The 19,560-nt window shown below is 49.5% G+C and overlaps 1 protein-coding gene across 1 annotated transcript; it reads right to left on the bottom strand.

Annotated features, from left to right (window-relative positions):
* Nucleotides 1-517: 517 nt before the first annotated feature.
* DDX18 (DEAD-box helicase 18) lies at nt 518-16,079 on the bottom strand. The gene is made up of 14 exons (XM_058664404.1): nt 15,929-16,079; nt 14,154-14,516; nt 11,737-11,862; nt 9,010-9,145; nt 8,588-8,688; nt 8,287-8,486; nt 8,084-8,198; nt 5,917-6,056; nt 5,192-5,353; nt 4,868-5,020; nt 3,581-3,694; nt 2,509-2,565; nt 1,680-1,857; nt 518-915 (listed from the first exon to the last, which is right to left on the bottom strand). The coding sequence occupies exons 1-14, from the start codon at nt 16,011-16,013 to the stop codon at nt 773-775; spliced, it is 2,073 nt and encodes a 690-aa protein (XP_058520387.1). The 5' UTR covers nt 16,014-16,079; the 3' UTR covers nt 518-772.
* Between the last annotated feature and the right edge of the window lie 3,481 nt (nt 16,080-19,560).

Consider the following 19,560-nt stretch of genomic DNA (forward strand, 5'->3'; position numbering starts at 1 on the left):
CTCCCAGCAGTTATGTGACGTTTGAAATACTGCATCGAGCTAGAAGGACTGAACCAAACCCTGTCCGCTGCAGGATGAACACTGGAATGAGAAAATCACTATTTCGTTTGCAAGTCTTTTTGGCCAAGTCACCAAATAGTGAACAATACAGTATCTGAACTTATACACATGAGGCCAGCACTCTTAACTCCACACCTCCCGCTCCCTTCCCTGTCCCAATATCCTATAGTTCAGCCTCTTCGTGAAAACAACAGTGAGAAATATTCAAAGGCTCATGGTTTTAAATTTAAGACATAAAAGTGATGCTACCTTTATCCCAACATGCTTCCTATTTCCCATAGCTCTCTGCTTCCATATCTTAGCCTTTTCAAGAGGTTCAGAAGCTACAAGGCCTAGTAAACGCAAGCCAAAACAATACACTGAGAGAATTCATGCACAATCTGCCTACATGAGGCCACTGAAATGCTAGGAGGGAAAGGTGCAAGAGTCATACTAAAACGATGACAGAAGGGGGAAGTGTGTGTAAAATTCATATATTGTACCATCAGAACAAAAATAAAAAGGTTCCTTGCTCTGTCATTTGGCTATCAAGAAAGATCAAAGTCTGTTTTATATTCTACAAAATCTTAAAAATAGACCCTTGCTGGTAATTACAGCGTCCACTGTTGCAACCTGAGCACTCACTGGTTGAGTTCAATTGTAAAGGCTATAAAGATTCCTTGGCTAGAATTAAACACCGATTCCGGGACAGTGACTGAGCGGAGGGGCACCTTCAGTGAGAGAACTGCCTGCGGTCGGACGGCTTCTTGCTGATGTGCTTGAAGATGATGGATTTCTCAACCTTCTTGGTTTTCTGGTAGCCGAATCCCCCGCCGCCTCCTCTCTTTCGAACCTTCCCATCGTTGCTGTTCACATCTAAAGTGGACCATTAAGGAAAACACGGCCGCAAAGGGGAAGAACTCCAAATGAACACCTCCAAGAAAAAATTCCCGCATGCGCTTGGAAGGCAGTCTTGGTGTCATGACCAAGGACTCTGCCATCACAGCAGACCTGGGAATGCTGAAATGATGGGGTTGCTCGTCCCTCCTTGGGACCTGAAATGCACGGCCGTCAGCTGCTGTTCCTGCAGGGCCCGAACGGGGATGCAAACCCAGAGTGTGCTGCCCCAGCCCCTCTCCCCGCAGATCTACCCCAGCATTAGAGAACAGGACCCCCTGAGCTGGGTGATCAAGTACTTTCTGCTGAAAAAGTGGCAGCAAGACACACACTATACAATGCTATGGAAGCAAAGGAAGTAGTTCCTTGGCCTTTGGTCTCAGGCCACAAAGAGGCTTTATTTCCTTCTGTAGACCCTTCAAGAACCTTTCAGGGGATTCAGACTTGCCAGAAAGGTTCCAGGATCCTGTTGACACACAGCCCAGCCACAGCAATCACTTGAGCTGTGCCTTACCGACAGCCACACCTTTTAAAGGTGGAGAACAAAGCTCCCTCTCCCGGTGTCCTCTAACCCTGCTCACTCTGTCCCACCTGTGCCCTGGGCCAGCACGCTGGCCAGAATGGACACTAAAGCCCCAGCCTGTAGTCACAGCATGCAGCAACCTGCTTTAAAGCTTCTAATACCCCTGCTAAAGCTTTGGTCCCTGAGTTTTAGGATGACATTTCAATGCACAAAAGGATACTCAGATCCACAAAAGGAGGCACCTTGAAGCCGAAAGACAGTGCCACCTGAGGCAAATTTAAGTTATTGACATTGAAGATCTGCTTCAGAGAATGGGAATCATAAGCGCGTATGTATGACTTATAGGCTTCCTGGGCTGACTTGTGAAGGAAGTAATTCTTCTCGATCAGTTTCTCAAGCTGAAACAGAAACACTGGTTTTAATAAAGGAAGAACAGCCTTTAGAAACATCAGAACAAAGCCATCCCGTATAGAGCACCTGATCTGCACGCCTGCTGCTGGTTTCGTAGTAAAGCCACTCCACAGTAAGAATGCTGCTGCAGTTCTTGTGGGTGCAGACTGAACAGGGACGTGGCCCTCAGTGGCTACAGCTGGCGTTAGCTGGATGCTCAATGGCCCCCCCAAAGTCCTAATATACGACGTTCAAGGGCAGGTCATTGGAGCTGGGCTCTCTCCCCAGTATTAAATCCTGGTGGCTCTGGAGACCAGACACAGCCATCTATGTCCCTTGCATGGGATGTCTCCATGCAAGAGCACCGTCAGCATCACAGGCTGAACACAGGGGCCAGCCAACTCTGCTGTGACAACGGAGTGGAAGACACACCTCCACATTTTATCCACAGCCGGCTCTCTCTGTTATCTTGTCACAAAAACAGTTCGTGCACAAGCAGTCACTTAGGCTCTGTGACTACAACACGCAGTCTGAGCACCACATGTGGCAGCACGGATTCAGACAGTCCCTGCTCACATACACACACTACAGGAGGTGCTCCCGTGCCCAGGCCACCTCCTGGTCATAAACGTCACTCAAATAAACAGAGAACACGGTACCTGAGACTGAATGTTGGAGATTTTAGACCAGGAGAAGTCGAATTCACTTAATGGAACCTAGAAAACAAGGATGAAGGTGAGTGTTGCATGGACAGAGGTCAGCAGGAGACGGCCCGTGGCTCGGGAGGCTCTGAAGACAAGGAGGAAGCCAGGCCATGGCAGACAGAAAGCCCTGCCTGGCGTCGCAGCCCGAACCTCAACAAGAAAGCTGCACCCAGGCTCTGCTGACTCCACACCCATTAGACGTATCTTTCCCTCTGAGAGGCTCTGGCGAGGACCCGGACAGGGACAGGAACTGGGGAGGCAGTTTTCTGGACTTCGACAGTCCTCATTTTGTTCTCCACCTCAGGAAAGCTGTCCTGATGCCACGTGGCCCTGCTACGGAGCTCGTGGCCGCAGAGGCGGCAATGGCAGTCAACTACTCAACTAAGAACTTACTATCAGTCATTGCTTATCAGGTAACAAAGAGCATCAGCCTCGTGCAGGGCATTAGGGAAAAAGAAACGTGCCAAATTCTGGAGCCTGCAGCCTTCTAAGAGCAGGCCGAGCAAAGGCAGCGTGCAGCAGGCCCGTGGAGGCAGCGGCAGGAGAGCGGGTACGACGGCTCAAGCTCCCTTTTACAGCGAGACAGCCGACAGTAGAGCACTCACTACAGGGGAAAGTGTGAAGCTCAAAAACTAGTCAGTCAGGGATAGGAAAAGGCCGGGGGGCGTCAGAGGCGGAAGTACATGGGGATCCCACTGCCTCATGGGAGCTAAGGGGAAAGACGCCTGCAGGACGAGGCAGACAGCAGTGCAGGAGGCAGAGACGGCTCACTGGGAGGGAGCCCGAAGGAGCGTCAGATTTCAAACAGGGCAGTGAACAATGGGAGAGCAGAGCCTGGCACCGCTGGGCCACATGTGCTGGGTGGCTGTACTTCCTGGCAGAAGCACATAAAAGCTTGCTTCCTGAACTGTGCAGCAACTGTTACCAGCTCTACGCTCTCTCCCGACAGCCACGGACGGTGCTAGCCTGTAACCCCCGCCACGGGCATTCTCCTCCATAATTCAGATTCTTCTCATCAGAGTGTTACCTTGGATTGCTTTAAGTAACGAAGGAAACCCAGTTCTTCTGGACGCAAAATGAGCAGAGCGTGCCCTCGTCCGTTCAGACCCCGGGCTGTTCTGCCTACACGGTGAATATATTCCTGCGGTGCAGAAGGTAAGCCAAGTTAGCACAGTGACTTCCATCGAGCCCAGTGACGGGCACACCTTCTCCCCGTCCCCACAAAGTGACAACAGGCCACGGGCCAACAAAACCAATCTAAACAAACAAAACACAAACAACAAAACTGAGCACAATGTTCATGTTAACCCCGTGATCAAAGCATGAATATCAAATGTTTCACCTTCAAGATGGCTTTTACTTATTATTATTCTTTTTAATTTTTATTGGAAAGTCAGATATACAGAAAGGATGAGAGACAGAGAGGAAGATCTTCCATCCGATGATTCACTCCCCAAGTGAATGCAACGGCCGGTGCTGCGCTGGTCCGAAGCCAGGAGCCCAGATCTTCTTCCAGGTCTCCCACACAGATGCAGGGTCCCAAAGCTTTGGGCCGTCCTCCACTGACTTCTTAGGCCACAAGCAGGGAGCTGGATGGGAAGTGGAGCTGCTGGGATTAGAACTGGTGCCCACAGGGGATCCCAGGGCGTTCAAGGTGAGGACTTCAGCCACCAGGCCACGGCGCCAGGCCCCAAAATGGCTTTTAAGGGACCACACTTACAAACAAGCTGACAGTTCCACAAATCCTGCATAATGTGTTCTAACATGTCTGAGTACATTACCTCTCTCCCAATCACCTGCTGTTCTTTGCAGAAAATTCCAGGGATCAAACATTCTTAATGTAAGTCCCACTGGATTGTTCAAACTTCCTAGCACTAAGGGCTGGTGCTGTGGCTTAGCGAGCTAAGTCCTGGCTTGCAGTGCCAGCACCCCATAAGGGGACTGGTTCATGTCTCGGCTGTTCCACTTTCAATCCAACTCCCTGCCAAAGGCCTGGGAAAGCAGCAGAGGATGGCCCAAATGCTCTGCCCCTGTATCCGTGTGGACGGCATGGAAGAACCCCCGGCTCCAGCTCTGGTCACTGCGCCCATACGGGGCGTGAAGCAGTGGAATGGAAGATCTATCTACCCTCTCTATAATCACAGGCAATCTGTTCAGCTTGCCTTTGGGCCCTGAAAACACTATTATCAGAGAAGATATTCAGAGCAGGGACAAACCCAGTGGACGTGGGATGAATGCTTCTCAGGGCACCCCAGGAATACCTGCTCACCTCAGGGCAGCACCACCCGGAAGCCAAACCAAGGCTGCCACTCACCTTAGGGTCATCCGGAGGGTCGTACTGGACAATCCAGTCCACTTCAGGAATATCCAGCCCCCTTGCGGCCACATCTGTACACAGCAATATCCCCGAGTCTGCGTTGCAGAACTGGAAGAACGTGGTTGTCCGCTTGTTCTGCTTCTGCTTTCCCTGGAATCCAACCCAAAGAGCCATCGGATGCAGACCCCTGAGGCTACTTGTGGGCAGCGTGGAGGCATAAACCCTCTCTCCCCCTTCCCAGCTGGACGGCGAGGCCCCGGGGAGGGCGCTGCTCTTCCTCTGCAGCCCTCGCACCCGGCACAGCTGCCTCCAGTCACTTACGTGGATGGCCAGCACGGGCAGGTCGATGTAGTTCAGCAGCTCGTAGTGGTATTTCACGGACATGCAGGAGGAGAAGAAGACCATGAGTTTCTTCTTTCGGTTCTTCTTAAGGAATGTGAAGAGCAGTAGGAATCTCTTTTCTGAGGGACAAACAACATATCCCTGGAAACGGTCCAAGACAGCAGACACAAATCAATCAAGTGGATGATATGCAGTATTATCAGCTGAGAGCGTTGATAAAACTCGCTGCACAGACCACCACACCTGTCCTGCAGCACTGGAAAAAACAGACTCAACAACCACTAGAGGTTTTCAGACCGACATTAGGTTATACAGAATATTTTACTCATCTACGACTCAACCTTAATGAGCTTGTTTGTACTTGCCCTCTCGTTTTGACCACGACAGCTCCGTGCCCCAATGCCAGTCTCTATCACCTCAATCACCACGCAACTCGGAGAAAGTGATTAAAAACCACACCCTTACAAAAGAAAAAAAAAAAAAATGCCTGCAGAATTGGCAGTGAGGCACAAAGCCTCCCACATCCAGAGCAGGGAGCTGACCCAGTTACTCAGAGTTCATGCATTCTTTCTAAAGCAACCCAATCCCCGAGTCCATTGAAATGCAAGGGTCACGGACTCATTTGCTTTCTGAATGATCACCCCAGCATCTACTGGCCAGTATCCAACATGATCCCTCAGTCTGGGGCTGTTCACACCAAGCACCTGCTCGAGGCCGTCCACCGTGGCGTTGGCTTTGTCGTCATCGACGCCGACGTACAACGGCTCCTTCTTCAGAGAAATCCTCGCCAGGTCCTCCACTTTCCGAGTTTGTGTGGCAGAGAAGAGCATGGTCTGCCTGCGGGCTACAATACACACGCCCATCAGTAAGCCCACCCTGTGCAGCCTCCGGAACCACCCACAGGCACAGAGCATCCGGGAGAAGCTACTCTGTCCTGCCCTCTAGAAACGAGACCCACACAGTGAATGAAAACCGCCACATGATGGAGGAAGCCGAGACCTCTAAGGCCGATATGGGTTCCCTGACGCGGTTCTGTCCTCCACAGTGGCCTCTACCGAGCACAATCTATATCAAGATCCTGGACTGTTTTGGGGCGGGAAAAGGGATAGGAAGGGAGACACAAATTGTAAAATTTACACTGGAATATAAACGGCAAAACTCACCAGAACAATTCTGAAAGAATACAAATTTAGGCACTAACACGCCCTGGCTTCATGACCTCACAGGGAGACCTGGAATGGTCATTGGCACTTGAAGGGAAGGCAGCGCGGCCTTCCTGCTGTGGGAACAGCTGGCTGTGTTTTATAAAAGTTAAACGCCTCTATCCCCCGTGGGCAGTGGCTACTCGAGAGAAAGGGAGATACCCGCCACTGGGATGAGTTTCAGATCAATGTTCGTGACATGTTTATTTCCAACAACTCCAAACCTCAAAACAACAGAAATACCCAGCAAGTGAACAGATAAACTAGCATATTTATAATGAGACACTATTGAGGAATAAAAAGTAAACAACTGGGCCCGGCGCAGTGGCCTAGTGGCTAAAGTCCTCGCCTTGAGCACCCCAGGATCCCATATGGGCGCCGGTTCTAATCCTGGCGGCTCCACTTCCTATCCAGCTCCCTGCTTGTGGCCTGGTAAAGCAGTCGAGGACGGCCCGGGGCCTTGGGACCCTGCACCTGAGTGGGAGACCTGGAAGAACTCCTGGCTCCTGGCTTCGGATTGGCGCAGCACCGGCTGTTGCGCTTACTTGGGGAGTGAATCATCGGATGGAAGATCTTCCTCTCTGTCTCTCCTCCTCTCTGTATATCTGACTTGGTAATAAAAATAAATAAATCTTTAAAAAAAAAAAAGTAAACAATTACTGACAACATGCAATCAAATGAACTGCAAAACACAAACAAAACCCACAACACCAGCACCCGTGGCATGGCAGGTTAAGCTGCCGTTGTGATGTGCACCTCCCACGTGAGTGCACCAGTTCAGAGCCCTGGTTGCTGCACCTTGGGAAAAATTGCAAGATGGCCCAAGGATTTGGTCTCCTGGTGTCCACAGTGGGAGACCCAGATGGAGGTCCATGACCCTGGATGTGGCCTGGACCAGCCTCACCTACTGTGGGCACCTGAGCAGTGAGCCAGTGGATGGAAGGTCTGCCCCTCATGAACCTAAACCACAGTGTAATTCTGCTCACAAAAATCTCTAGAAACAGCAGATCAAAGCCACCCAAGAGACATGTCTGTGTGCGAAGGGGCACAGCAGGGAGGGAGTGCACAGACGCAGGAAGCTTTGTGCGCATTCACCATCTCACACAGCTGTTTCGGAGGTAAAGCCTTCAAAGTACCAACTTTCAAACCTTCAGTGTGCACAGCTTAATGATGCCATCTGCGTTTCAGTAAAGCATTAAAAACAAATCACGACGAACGGCATCATGGCCTACTACAGATAAAGGCAGGCTTTAACGTAAGACTGTCATCAAGGCACATATAGGTCCAATGAAACACACAAGGTTACAGCTGCCTGGAGATTTTAGATGAGGTCAGAAAAAAATAAAAACCCAAAAACCGAACCATACAACAACCATCTAGGTAAGACGGAAGCATGCCTGCTAAGACTGTTAAATGTGTACTGTAACCCCTGAAGTTAGACTTTCCATTCCAACTACTGCATTTGGTTACAGTAACATGCTGGCATCAATACAGTAATTTCCCTTTGGGTGGATACTTGGTACAGTGCAGTGAGGACATCATCTGGACATTCAAACTGCATACTGAAAATCCTGGGTTCAAGTCCTCACTCTACTCCCAGTTCCAGCTTCCCACCAATGAGATCCTCACCTCTTTGGCCTTTTATGTTACATGAATGCTACCTACTTACTTGGCAAAAGTTTAATAATTTGCTTCAATTCCTCTTCAAATCCAACATCCAGGATGCGATCAGCCTCATCAATCACCAAACACTGCAGGTTCTTATACATAAACCCTGGGGTGTTCTAACAAAACAGAAACCACCGGTTAGCTGTCGCATTCCCGTTCCAGCCAAGGCCGTGAGCCGGGCCCCACCCACGGCCGTTCTCATACCTGCATGTGGTCCAGCAGCCGGCCGGGGGTGGCCACAATGATGTTGATCCCGTTGGCAAGTTTCTGTGCTTCGGCGGACCTGTTGCTGCCCCCCATTATCAGGCCGTACGTGTGCACATGGTGGGTCATCAGCTCCTTCAGAACGCCAAATGTCTGCATGGCCAGCTCTCTAGTCGGGGACAGAATCAGGACTCCTGTTCCTAAGGTGCAAAGAGCCACGCAGGGCAGAAGTCAGAACTGAGGCCGTCCATCCTGGCTCGTGGGGAGGTGATAACGGGACCAACACATCAGAAGTTTTTACCGTTCCTGGGCATGAACTTTAACTTCACAATCAGTTCAACCGCAGGGATGAGAAATGCCAGGGTTTTGCCGCTCCCTGTCTTTGCAGCTGCTAGAAGATCTCTACATGTTACATGGGAACGAGAGAAAAATGGTTAACCTAGCTACTCAGAAAGTATTTCCTAAGAAATACAAGTTTCCCATCTTTACTGCTGCCGAAATCAACCACCTGTGCAAAAATTCCTAACTCAGAAATAAGAGCTATGCTACAGAACAGAAGCAGATCCTAGCCTTTAGAAATAACTAACATAAAAACCTTCAACGTGGGATGGATATACAGCTCAACATATCGTACACAAACATCCAAACACCACACCCTTTTCTTTACCATCCATCAGCCCTTAAAACAGAAAACCAGTACCCGAGAATCAGTATTAATCCTACCTGCCTTCCAGAAGGGGTCTGACACTTTTATGTTGAATTTCAGTCATGTTTGTGAAGCCCATTTCTTTTATTGCCTTCAGAGTGTTTTCATTGACGAGATTACTTAGAGATTCAAACGAAGTATCCTCAAAAGCTCCTGGGTGGAAGGGAGCGAGCCTCATTAGTGAACATCTGCTTTCCGAGCTAATAGCTGCTTCAGTCAGTTTTGCTTACAAGAGCTTCCTACCATAAGATAACACTAAACCTGTCATTCCTACAATGTTTCCTACCACAGTGAACAAAACCATGTAGTCTTAATATTTTTAATTGCTCGAGGTGTATGACTTGAAGTCCAGGGACTGCCACTGTTGGGGTTAGTGAGTTCAACCACTGTTTGAGACATTAGCATCCCTACTGGAGTGCTGGGTTGAGCCCTGGCTGCTTAGCTTCCAATCTGGCTCCCTACTAAGGTGCTTGGGAAAGTAGTAGAGGAAGATCCAACTGCCTGGGCCCCCTGCCATCCACATGGAATAAACAGAGTTCCAGGCTCCTAGAGTTGGCCTGGGGCAGCCCTTGGCATCGCAGACAGCTGGGGAACAGACTGGTGGATGGAAGCTCTCCATCATTCTGCCTATCAAATAAATAAAGGGGTAATGAGGTACTTCTATGGGGAAAAGAAATGCCAAAGTAAGAAGAGCAGAAAGAAATGCTTAAGAAATTTAATATGGGGGCTGGTACTGTGGCACAAAGACGTTTCCGATTTTGACATCCCATACGGGTGCCAGTGTGAGCCTTGGCCACTTCACTTCACTCTAGTTCACTGCTAATGCTCCTGGGAAGGCAGCAGAGGACGGCCCAAGGCCTGTGGGAAACCCAGAAGAAGCTCATGGCTCCTGGCTTCAGATTGGCTCAGCCCTGGTCATTGCGGCAATTTGGGGAGTGAACCAGTGGACTGAAGATCTCTCACCCCGACTCTCAACAAAAAATAAAGTTAATTTAAAAATTAACATCAAAAGAAACAGTTGCAGGAGTTTGATGTTCAACACTGGAATGCTGGGTTCAATTTCTCAACTCTGGCTCCTCATTCTACTTCCTAATAATGCAGGCACTGAGAGTGAGTGATGACCCTGGTAACTGGGTTCCCTGGAATGAGTTTCTGGCCAATAGTCTTGGGCTGCTAAGAATGAAGTCAAATCAAAAACTTGCTTAATCTCACTTCACCTCAGCAAAGTCATATGTGGCTGCCAAATGTTACAGAATTTCCATGCCAAGTATGCATTCCTGTGAGAGGAAGAACAGATGGAGAGAACCCCTCTGGCTGCGGGTTCACGCATCCGGTGTGGTCCACACGGAAGACAGGAGCCCAGCGTCCATCTGGGTCTTCCATATGGGTGGAAAGTCCTCAAGTGCTTAGGCCACCACCAGCGGCACCTGGGCTGTGTGGCAGCAGGACAGTGGAATGGAGAACAGAGCTGTGACTTGACCCAGGCGCCTTGCTACGGGTGTGGGCCTCCTGAGTGGTCACTCAACCGCTGTGCCAAATGCCTGTGCAACTGGTATATTGCCAGGAGAGGAATCTATCAACACAGCCTGGAGAGCTCACGCTTAGGTCTGAAAGTATGTGATATCCAGCTTACCATCAGAAACCACATGTTCCCGCAAGGGCAGACCACTGCTTTAAATTCCAATATAATAGTTAATAGAAACATAGCAATATTCAATGTACTTAATTATAAAATGGGTTTGGGGTTAAGATGACTTTGTCCAGCTGTTGGCTTATGTAGTATTCTGAGCCTGTTAAGGGACAGCCAAGGCTTGATGTTCAGGAGGTGTTTTCAATGCCATGTCCAATTTATTCTGTGGCTGGATTAGGACAGACCCTGCCCTGACAGTCTGGCATCCAATGGGTCTCCTGGGGGCACCGTGATCAACCATTCCTGAATGCCCAGCTGAGGGTTATCCTGCAAGTTCTAGGCAAACTGGGAGGAGCTGGTCATCCCATCTAGCATGCAAAACTGCTCTGGGTGAGAAACCCTGCCACACTCATCGAAACTTTGATATGAGCACATCCGGGATTGGGCATTTACTTATTTATTTTACTTTAAAGTCATGCAGCGGGATACAGCGCAAAGTGTGTACTGCTGTCCGTGCCAGCAGGATTCAGGCCCGAGAGTCCCAGGCTAAGCTTTCATTCCCTAACACCAACTTACGACCTTGGGAGTTCAACTTCTGGAACGGACGCAAACTACACTCAACCCAGAGCACCCGGTCTGACTCTTATAAGTGTGGTAGGGTGAACCTTACACAGGGCCCAACATGAGAGCCTCAGTAATTTCAACAAAATCCCTGAAAACATACAACTCAGGCAACACTTAGATATTTCTAGTTGGGCACAGGTAACACTGAATCCAAGCTAACCTGGCACAAGTCCTTCCATTAGCTCTATTTCACCCTCCTTCCCCTGGCAGTTACCAAGACTGCACTAAACCCGTGATCTCCAGGGTTCTGGGCCAACGACCTGCCTATGACAGCACAGGAAGGACAGACAACAGAGAGGACAGCTCCTAGAGGCCGGGTACAAAGATACTCAGGGTCATGGACAAAAAAAGTCACATAGGAACAAAAGAACTAAGGCATCACAGGGCAGAAGACAAAGAGGAGCTGAAAGATGTATGTTACATCTCTCATGGATGGAGCTGCACAAGGGCTATCTATCAGGCAGAGGGCTGGGAGACACGTGGGTGTTACCTGTCAGTCCCAGGGGCAGGCTGGGGACTTCACTGTCCTCCTCCTCGCTGTCTGCCGCCGCCACACTGGACGCCGTTTCTTTAGGGGCCTCGGTGTCGCTGCCTTCAACCTTTGCTTTTTTTGCATCTTTGGTTTAGAAGAACAAATTACACATGTTCTTTAATTAAAATGGAAACATCAAATGAAATCAATAAAAGGTTTGTGCTGCAGAGGTACTTCTCACCATATTTAAAATATTCAGAATGAATTTATCAAGATTTTTTTCATGAAAAGATTTGGATATTAAGTAATTTTGGGCACATGTGGCCTTGGCAACAAAGCCCATTTTCAGCCACTCCAACGAATACCATCTCATGAAAAGCTTTCCTAAGTTGAATCAAACATAAAAACATTACTTGTGAATTCCACAGACCTCACTGAGGGGAAAAGACCTGCCACATCCATGTATCTTTATAAACTCCTAACTCCATGCCACTTACCACAAATTTCTAATAAAAAGCTGCCTTTGGTTTTAAAGATGAGCAAGAAAGAGAAAGGTTCCTCATACCTGCAAACAATGAAGCCAGGGCCACTCTCTCCTGGCAGTGTAGGAACAAGGGTACAGGAAGAGGTTCCTAGCGTCTTACTCCTACATCGACACCACGGTCCCATATCAGCTGCCCATCCCACCTCCCAGGACTGTCACACGCTCCACTGCGGGTCATGCGGCTTTACTATCATGGCAGTGAGTGATGTCAGCGTGACTAGAACTGACTTGGGAGAGAGCACTGCGTGCTCCCTGCAGCCAGGCGTGCTGCTTTAAGCCATCCTTCTAGACAATAGCGAACTCTTTAAAAGTTTACTTGGCAGACCTAGAAAAAGAAAAGAGGAGCCCAGTGTGGTGGCCTAGCGGCTAAACTCCTCGCCTTGAACGTGCTGGGATCCCATATGGGCTCTGGTTCTAATCCCAGCAGCTCCACTTCCCATCCAGCTCCCTGCTTGTGGCCTGGGAAAGCAGTTGAGGACGGCCCAAAGTCTTGAGACCTGCACCCGTGTGGGAGACCTGGAAGACACTCCGGGCGCCTGGCTTCAGATCAGCTCAGCACCGGCTGTTGAGGCCACTTGGGGAGTGAATCATCGGACTGAAGATCTTCCTGTCTCTCCTTCTCTATATATCTGACTTGGCAATAAAAAGAAATCTTAAAAAAAAAAAAAAAAAAAAAAAAAAAAAAAAGAAAATGAAAGAGAACTTAAAAATAATAGAGACAGACATGTCATCTTCCACATGCCGGTTCATTCCCCAAATGGCCACAAGGCTTGGGCTGCAGTGAGGCGGAGCTTCACCTGAGTTACCGAGCAGCCAGCAGCGGAACAGGCTCTCACTGCGCTGACAGCACAGGCAGAGGCCTGACCTGCTGCAGCCAACTCTGAGAACTCGACCTGTTCAGAAGCCTCAGGGAAATCTTCACTGGTCCCCAGGGCACTTCTTAGCATTGCTCCAGAGGGTTAAACTCCCAGCTCCCAGTGCCCGAGAGTAGAAATAATGCCACTTGCCTGGGAAAAGTATAAACAAGGACCCCAAAGGCTTTGAAAACTTCAGCTACATCAGCAGTGAAGACTCCAGGCTTTGCAAGCCACATGGGCTCTGATGTAGTAAGATCAACTAATTCAAACAGGTGGAAGAGCCAACACTTGGCTAACTCGGCTTATCCTACTTCAGTGTCCCTGCCTAGCCACATCTCAAACAAAACGTCCATTTCTGAGGCCAGGGCTGTGGCGAAGCCGGTCAAGTTGCCTGTTCCACATGCGATTCAGCTCCTTGCTAATGGTTTGGCCAAAAATGGTCCAAGTGTTCGGGTGCCTAGCCACGTGGGAGACCTGGATGAAGCTCTCGGCTTCAGTCTGGCCCAGCTGCGGCAGGTACAGCCATCCGGGCAGTGAACCAGCGGATGGAAACAAGCTCTCTCAGTAACTCAGTAAATAAACAACAACACTTCACCCCTTCCCTTGACTTACCTGTTATTCTATTCATTTGGAAATCAACGTTTTACTTATAATTGCATGTTTCCTAAATGCTACTTTCCACACCCTGCAACTATGTCTCCTTTCAAAGGAAGGAATCCAAGGTAGGAAAATGACAGGCGCAGGTGCAAAAACACAGATGAAGAGAATCATTAGTGACAAGTTCTCTGACAGGCCTGGGAAGACGTCCCAGTATTTTCAGAAAATTCTGTCACCAAACACCTCTTCCCTATAACATGTTTCCTTGAGCTGCCAGGCCAATCTGTGGTACACAGGGGAATAAGACCGACTTCCACCAAGTCACACACACACACACACACACACACACACACACACACACACACACACACACCAGAGGAACATGGAACATCTGAGAAAAAGTTTGAACGGCTGAGCTCAGAAAACAAAACACCTACCAGGCCCAGCATCATTCACCAGCTTTCTCTTCTTCTTCTTTTTCTTCTTCCTTGATTCGGGATTGGGCAACTCTGTTGCCGCTTCGCCATTGGTTGGTGTGGCACATTTCTTCTTTTTCTTCTTCGATTCGGGACTGGGCGACTCTGCTGCCATTTCTCCGTTGGTTAGTGCTGCGGGTTTCTGGGGGGATTGTTTAACTTTGACCTTTTCCACCACGTCTTCAGTCGTGGCTCCATTTTGCGCCTCCGACAAGCCGGCACTCATGGAACGTTTTCGGGCCTTCTTGGCTTTCCCCTGGGCCATGGCCTCTTCAGGCACGTCTCCATTCTGATCCTCTGACAGGCTCACATCCGAGGCCCTGGCTTTAGAGAAAACACACACTGTGACACAGAAGGAAGGGACTCCTCCGGCGTGTGCACCGCCTTCATCTGCACCGTTCAGACCGTGGCGTCTGGGCCTGTCGGCTAAGAACAGGTGCATGCTGCTCAAACTGGCTGCCACTTCCTTCACGCCAAACTTGAGAAAGGGAAAGCTACACTAGTCTGTTGACTTCAAATAGCCTACCTTTCTCTAAAACTTCAACGAGGTCAAACATCTAAACAGACCAAGTCATACAGTGGCAGTTATTCCAATACAGTGCGCCGGGTGAACCCGAGTACATCAAAGATGACACCTGGGTCTGATTGGGCAATTCTCACGCTGTGCTGCCAGAGGGAAGGTTCGACAAACGAATCCTCCACCTCCAAGCGCCAGCATCCCATATGGGATTGGCTGGTGTCCACTTCCTATCCAGCTCCCGGCTTGCGGCCTGGGAAAGCAGAGGCAGGCGGATCAAAACCCTGGGACCCTGCACCTGTGTGGGAGAGACCAGGAAGAAGCTCCTGGCTCCAGAGCGGCTCAGCTCTGGCCATTTTGGCCATATGGGCAGTGAACCAGTGGATGGAAGACTGCTCTGTAAGTCTGAATTTGAAATGAAAAAAACATATATATACGTGTGTGTATATATAAAGCTCGTAGGCGGCAGTGAAAATTCAGTTCATCCAAACCCTTATTTATTTATTTTTGTCAATCTGGATCACATACAAATGGACAAGGCTGTCTGCACCAAACTTTCCCTGTTTATATGCAGAACAACACTAACTAAAGCGACATTTACACAGACGTTGTTCTCACACTCCGGAGGTGATCCTAACCGGGAGTGACACGGACACACAGCGGAGGGCGGAGTGGCGTGTCGGATTTTGTGTTCCAAGGGAGAAGGCGACTTCCCTAAGCTCGAGACTCGGGATGTGCAATGGGGGAGAGAGGAGGCAGCTGGCCGGGGAAGCCATGCTGAGAAAGGATGGGGCTTTTCCGGACGGAGGACAGAAACGCACAAAGTCAGGGGCCGCGGGGAGGCAGGCCGGGAGCTCCGCGTGCCTGACAAACGCGAGGGGGGACGGACACTCCAAGGCTCGGCCAGGGGGACGGTCCACGGGCAGCACGGGTGCCCTGAGCGGAGCACAGTGAGGACGGGGGTGGTCCTGAGGCCCCCCAGAGAGCCACCCGGGAACCCCGCAGGAACCCCACACAGCAACCCCGGGAACCCTGCAGGAGACCCAAACAGCCACGAGCCCCCAGACAGCCACGCGCCCCCAACAGGAGCCCCCAGACTGCCACCCGGGAACCCCGCAGGAACTCCTAGACAGCCACGAGCCCCGGCAGGAGCCCCCAGGCCGCCACCCGGAGCCCCGGGACGCCCTCGGCCGGTCCCAGCCCGGACGCTCCCTCTCACCCTGCAGCTTGAGGTTCCGCTGCCGCAGCTTGAAGTTGCGCTTCTCGATCTTCCTCCGCAGCAGCTTCATCGGCAGGTGAGACATGTTGCCGGGGTCTCGGCCGCCGCCTGGCGCGACTTCCTTCCCGTCGCACGTGCGCAGCTCAGCGCACCGGATGTGCGTCCCCGGAAGACTGGCGCCAGGCGGGGCGGAAATGCTGCCGAGGAAGAAGCAAGAGCTCAGTGTCTGTGCTAACGGTGGCGACCGTTCTTGTAGCGCCTCCTTGTGCAACGGAGGTTCATCTTCACTTAGAACGGCTGCTTAGGGCAATTGAACGTTGGTGATTTGCGCCTTGTAATAGGTTAGGACTGAAGAAACAGAGTCCCGGCTTTTATTTTCGTACGCTGTCTGGATTTCGCACGATTGCGAAATCTAGTGAAAACTAACGTTTGAATGTGTTGACCATGCTCTTTAAGCCCATTTTTTCCATATCCCTTAGACATATCGTTTCATTTCTTTCTTTTAAAGATGTGTTTCATGTATTCGAAAGGCAGAATTACACACAGAGAGATCTTCCCACCGCTGGTTTACTCCCCTAAATGGTCTCAGTGACCAGGGCTGGCCCAGGGCAAAGCCAGGGGCCAAGAGTTTGCTCCGTGTCTCTCACATGCGTGCAGGTGCCCAACACTTGGGTCATCTTGTGCTGCTTTGCAAGCTCGTTAGCAGGTAGCTGGATGGGAAGCGGAGCAGCCAGGATGCCTGGCGCCTTTACTCAGTATGCCACAACCTTGGTCTCAAGTGCCGCATTTCTTAAAGCAGTGCCCTGACTGCAGTTTCTTCCTTTATTTGCAATCAATTACATGCAAGCCATTCTCAATTAGACCATTCTATGCCTGTTAAAAGTGCTGGTGAGGAGGTACTCAGTTGTTTTTACTTATTGTTATCAATGGATTGTGACTTGAAAAAGGTTTATAAATCCTGAAAACGTTTCCCTGGGCCCTTCAGCAGTCCAGGACAGCTGCTCCAGTCTGACTAGTTAGTGGTTTCCCTGGCTTGGAGGGAGACAGGGGAGCCGTAGAGTGTCTGAGAGTATTCAAATCCAACATGAACCCTATCTTGGCCAACTGCTCTTTTGACAATCTTTCGGAATCTGAAACCTTGCAGAAGTATTTATAAAATTTTAAAGGAGCATTTTTGCGTTTATTCTTATCCAACTAAAAAGTGCTCAACTTTGTTGGGTAAAGAAGTGAGCCTCTTTCATGAAAACCTTTCAATTACCAATCAGAAAAAAATGACTTGTCCTCTTCAGGAAATGCATTCAAACTTAAAAAAAAAAAGATTTTTAAAAAGATTTTTTTTTTTAAATCAGAAGTCAGATTTACAAAGAAAGGAGAGACAGAGAGAAAGATCTTCTGCCTGTTGGTTCATTCTCCAAGTGGCTGCAATAGCCAGAGCTGAGCTGGTCTGAAGCCAGGATCCAGGAGCTTCTTCCAGTTCTCCCATGTGTGTGCAGGGTCCCAAGGCTTTGGGCCATCCTCGACTGCTTTACCAGGCCACAAGCAGGGAGCTGGATGGGAAGTGGAGCTACTGGGTTAGGAACTGGTGGCCATATGGGATCCTGGCATAAGCAAGGTGAGGACTTTAGCCACTAGACTACCACTCTGGACCCAAATTAAAACTCTTGAAGTGGTTTTTTTTTTTAGCAATTTTAAAATGCTGATTTTTAAAAAAAATTTTTGTTATTTGAAAGACAGCATTAGAGAGCACATGTATGCGTGAGGGAGAGAGAGAGGGAGATCAGCCATTTGCTGGTTCACTCCCCAAATGACTGCTGTGGCCGGGGCTGGGCTAGGCTCACGCCTACAGCCTTGGACTCCATCTGGGTCTCCCCTGTAGGTGGGAGGGGCTGCCTTCCACTCTTTTCCATTTGCATTAGCAGGGACCTGGACGGGAAGTGGAGCAGCTGAGTATTGAACTGGTGCCCAAATGGGAGAACAGCGCCACAGGTGATGACTTAACCTGTCACACCATAATGCTGTCTCCACTATTTTTTAGTCCTGTTAACCACAGCACACAGGATGTTAAACAGTTGAATACTACTGTAAGCAGGCAGGCTGCTTCCTTCACATGCCTGACTTGCCTGGGCCAGCCTCTGGTTCTGTGAGTTCCTGGGTTGTGCTCAGCAGATGAGCACATCCCCAGGGCATGGGTGGCTGTGGGACACCGTTTTAGCCCACAGAATCGCCAACCACCGCAAGCTGTTGCTGTGCCAGTGCTCCCATGGTTGCAGGAGAGCTGGTGAGATGAGTCCAGGCCTGTGTCCTGGTGCTGGTCATGAGTTGTGAGACCGGACGTAATGGTGAGAGTAGAAGCGGTTCAAGTAGGAGCAAGAGAAGCTCCAAACAGTGTGATCCGAGTGACTGGTACAGAGATGAAGCCAGGCCCAGTGTGGTGGTCTAGTGGCTAAAGTCCTCACCTTGTGTGTGTCAAAATCCCATTTGGGTATCAGGTCTAATCCTGGCAGCCCCACTTCCCATCCAGCTCCCTGCCTGTGGCCTGGGAAAGCAGTCAAGGATGCCCCAAAGCCTTGGGACCCTGCACCCACATGGGAGACCTAGAAGAGGCTCTGGGCTCTGGGCTTCAGAGTGGCGCAGCTCTGGCCATGGTGTCCATTTAGGGGTGGAAGATGGAAGATCTTTCTCTCTGTCTCTCCTCCTCTTTGTGTATCTGACTTTCTAATCAAAATAAAAAAAAAATCTTAAAAGAAACAGAAGAGGTGAAGCCTTGAGGTGTTGAATCTTGACTTTATGTCTTTCCCGTGTTATTGCCAGAGAACACAGTGAACGTTTGTCTGTTAGCTGCTGAGAAGGCTCGACGTCCTGAGGGAGCCCTGGAGACGTAGATCTTTTCCTAATTGGTAAGGATTTGTTACAAGGGGTTTCCATCTCGTTTTGTTGAGTGTGCATATGTTAGCAAGGAGTTGTGCGATGGTGTTAGCCTGGTTTGCATTTAATCCTGGGATCCCTCCCTAGGAGCTGGACATGGTACAGAAACAAAAGAAATCTTCCTCTTAAAAAGTTTGTTTATTTATTTCTTTAAAAAAATTAACAATATGGGAGAACAAGGCTTCCAAGGTTTGACACTTTTTCTTAGCATTTCATTTAGCATTAGACTCTCAATAAATTTTGGCACCTTAAAAAAATTAAATTTTTTTTTTTGTGGCAAGAAGGCTCGTCAGAAGGTTATCACAGCAGCTCAGTAGGGGCATTAATGGGCTAAAATGTGCGGCTAAAAAGAATGCCTGAGACACATTGTTTTGGACAGTACTAACATAACGGGGTAACACACTGGATATAGTAGTTAAGAGAGTGCGGGGGCTTGGCGGCGTGGCCTGGTGGCTAAGGTCCTCGCCTTGATCCCATGTGGCCGCTGGTTCTAATCCTGGCAGCTCCACTTGCTCTCTGTCTCTCCTCCTCTCAGTATATCTGACTTTGTAATAAAAATAAAATAAATCTTTAAAAAAAAAAAAGAGAGTGCGGGATGCTAAACACTTTCTCAGCTTAAGATGTGCTGCATGAAACTCATGAAGATAAAGAATTTGGAGAATATTAATGGAGACAAGTGAAGACCCTGTGGCTAACCTGTTCTCCTT

The sequence above is a fragment of the Ochotona princeps genome, chromosome 5 (assembly GCF_030435755.1).
Source record: "Ochotona princeps isolate mOchPri1 chromosome 5, mOchPri1.hap1, whole genome shotgun sequence".
NCBI lineage: Eukaryota > Metazoa > Chordata > Mammalia > Lagomorpha > Ochotonidae > Ochotona > Ochotona princeps.

Excerpts from the sequence above, each read along its gene's own strand:
- DDX18 (XM_058664404.1), bottom strand. The coding sequence starts at position 16,013 with ATGTCTCACCTGCCGATGAAGCTGCTGCGGAGGAAGATCGAGAAGCGC. Across the intron at positions 8,689-9,009 it reads AGACCCCTTCTGGAAGGCAG|AGATCTTCTAGCAGCTGCAA; the intron begins GTAGGATTAATA and ends TGTAACATGTAG. Across the intron at positions 8,487-8,587 it reads AAAGTTCATGCCCAGGAACG|GAACAGGAGTCCTGATTCTG; the intron begins GTAAAAACTTCT and ends TTTGCACCTTAG.